The 2,566-nt window shown below is 38.3% G+C and overlaps 1 protein-coding gene across 1 annotated transcript; it reads right to left on the bottom strand.

The window, feature by feature from the left end:
* Positions 1 to 205: 205 nt before the first annotated feature.
* Positions 206 to 1,519, bottom strand: LOC131029342 (transcription factor HEC1-like). Its single transcript, XM_057959790.2, has one exon. The coding sequence runs from the start codon at positions 1,068 to 1,070 to the stop codon at positions 459 to 461; it is 612 nt and encodes a 203-aa protein (XP_057815773.2). The 5' UTR covers positions 1,071 to 1,519; the 3' UTR covers positions 206 to 458.
* Between the last annotated feature and the right edge of the window lie 1,047 nt (positions 1,520 to 2,566).

The raw sequence follows: 2,566 nt of genomic DNA on the forward strand, positions 1-2,566 counted from the left end.
TTCGTAACCTTTTACCAAATAAATCAAGCACACAAAAATAAATCAAGCACACAAAAATAAATCAAGCACATACCTCCAATACATTAAAATATTGACTGGGAAATTACAATAAAATATTGACCAAGTCATTACAAGTCATTAAAATATTGAATAGTTAAGGTTGCTTTAGTAAAAAATGACTACACGCAGGGTCAATTGCTTTTGCAGATGTATTGTTGTTCACGCAAGGCCATGAATCTCTACTTTCATCTTTTCACTGAACAAGGAGTTACATCCATATGAGCAACAATTTTATTGCTTTTTTATTCCTGCAAATGGTAAATCTCTAAAACTCTTCAAATCAAATACGGACATAAACATACAAAAACCCTGCAAGACAATTTTGATAGACGGTTACAATCATTTCTGGGGTGGATTCTATTGAACATCTCTCCCTATACTGATGAGAAACCCAATAACTACCATCTGCTAAGCTGAGTATTTGAATTGAGATTGTTGAATGGGCTGAATGCTGCAGTTTCTAGGACATGGAGTTGGCTCTTCAAGAATTTAACATAACGAATTGCCTCTTCCAGCATGGAGACAGTGTCCATTTTGGTGCCACCAGGAACCAGAGCCTGTAGAAGTCTCATTCTTTGGCTTATTCTCTCTCTCCTGTGCCTTGCAGCCACGCTCTGTGGATCCTTTGATATCTTCACATTCCTGCGCTTGGGTGGCTTAATGCTCTCAGGATCTATGCTTACCGACTGCATGGCTGCTACCCTGAAAATCATCTCCTTCCTAGCCGCCATGCTTGCTGCTGGTGGTGGTCTTGTGATGCTGTAGTTGTAGTTATTCTTGTGATTGCAATCATCTATGCCAGCCTGCAACCTAGGGAAACAATTCTTTTCTGATAAATTTCTGTTGACATAACAGGGATTAATGAGCCCTTCCAATGCACCAGGGCTTTGAGGGAGAAAGGAAGGAAGAGACAGAACAGGGGAGGCATAATGCTCATAGATATCAGGCTTAGATTTCAGCTGACCCATTACTTCTTTCTGCTGCTGCTCACCCCAATTCAGACAGTCCATCACTAAGCTGGGTTCTAAAGATTAATGATATTGGGGTTGGTATAAGAGAAAATTTGTAGAAATCACTTCTAAAGAAAATATATCAAATTCAAAATCAAATTAGTTGTGAAAAAATCAAGGGGTATATGCAGAACTATACTATACTTCTTGTCAAAACTGTCTGAATGCTTCTTTTTTACAAGGTCTAACATGCAACCAGATACATGATTTTAACCTCTAAGATAATTGACTGGAATGGGGGATGAGGTGAAAGAAACACCCAATGGGCAGTACAATCACCCCTACTGGGCACAAAACAAATAAGGATTACAGAGCACTTAGCGGGGTTCTAAAGATTAATGATATCACAATTGATACAAGAGAAAATTTGTAGAAATAACCTCTAAAGAAAATATACCAAATTTAGAATTAAATTAGTTGTGAAAGAAACCAAGGGCTATATGCAGAACTATTCTATACTTCCTATCAACACTGTCTGAATGCCTTTTTTTAAACTAGGTCTAACATGTAAACAGATACATGTTTGGAACCTCTAAGAGAATTGACTGGAATGGGGGAGGAGGTGAAAGAAACACCCAATGGGCATTACAGATACCCCTACTGAGCACAGAACAAATAAGAATAACAGAGCACTAAGCTGGGTTCTAATGGGCATTAGAATCACGGACACTAATGGGCATTAGAATCACAGACACAAATGATAATCCTGATCATAAATCATGAAGTGTGAAACACAAAGGATTTGATGATAAATCATGAAGGTGATCGTAAATGTTGATAACATTCCCATTAAATAATGATAATTTGATAAAGGCCTGAGGCAGAGAGCAGAAATGTACCCAATGGGCATTACAAACACCCCTAGTGGGCACAGAACAAATAAGAATAATAGTAAACACGGCCACAAATGATCATTTGATAACAGGCCTGAGGCAGAGAGCATAAAAGAGGTTCAGAGAGATGTACAGATGCAGCAAATTTAAGACTGATTAAGTACTTGTGCAAAAAGAAAGCAGGGGATTCTTTACCACATTGCCTTTTTTTAACTAGGTCTAATATGTAACCAGATACATGTTTGGAACCTCTGAGAGAATTGACTGGAATGGGGGAGGAGTTGAAAGAAACACCCAATGGGCATTACAATCACCTCTACTAAGCATAGAACAAATAAGAATAACAGAGGACTAGGGGTGATTGTATTGGGCATTACAATCACAGACACAAATTGATAACTTGATAAGAGGCCTGAGGAAGAGAGTAGAAATGTACCCAATGGGCATTACAAGCACCCCTGCTGGGCACAGAACAAATAAGAATAACAGTAAACACAGTCACAAATGATGATTAGATAACAAACCTAAGGCAGAGAGCAGAAAAGAGGTTCAGAGAGATGTACAGATGCAGTAAATTTAAGACTAAGTACTTGTGCAGTAAGAAAGCAGAGGATTCTTCACCGCATTGGCTTCAAATACAACCAATTACCATGCAATAGGACT

This window comes from Cryptomeria japonica, chromosome 10 (assembly GCF_030272615.1).
Source record: "Cryptomeria japonica chromosome 10, Sugi_1.0, whole genome shotgun sequence".
NCBI classification, from domain to species: domain Eukaryota; kingdom Viridiplantae; phylum Streptophyta; class Pinopsida; order Cupressales; family Cupressaceae; genus Cryptomeria; species Cryptomeria japonica.

Bases quoted from the DNA above. Each gene is read 5' to 3' on its own strand.
- LOC131029342 (XM_057959790.2), bottom strand. From the start codon at position 1,070: ATGGACTGTCTGAATTGGGGTGAGCAGCAGCAGAAAGAAGTAATGGGT.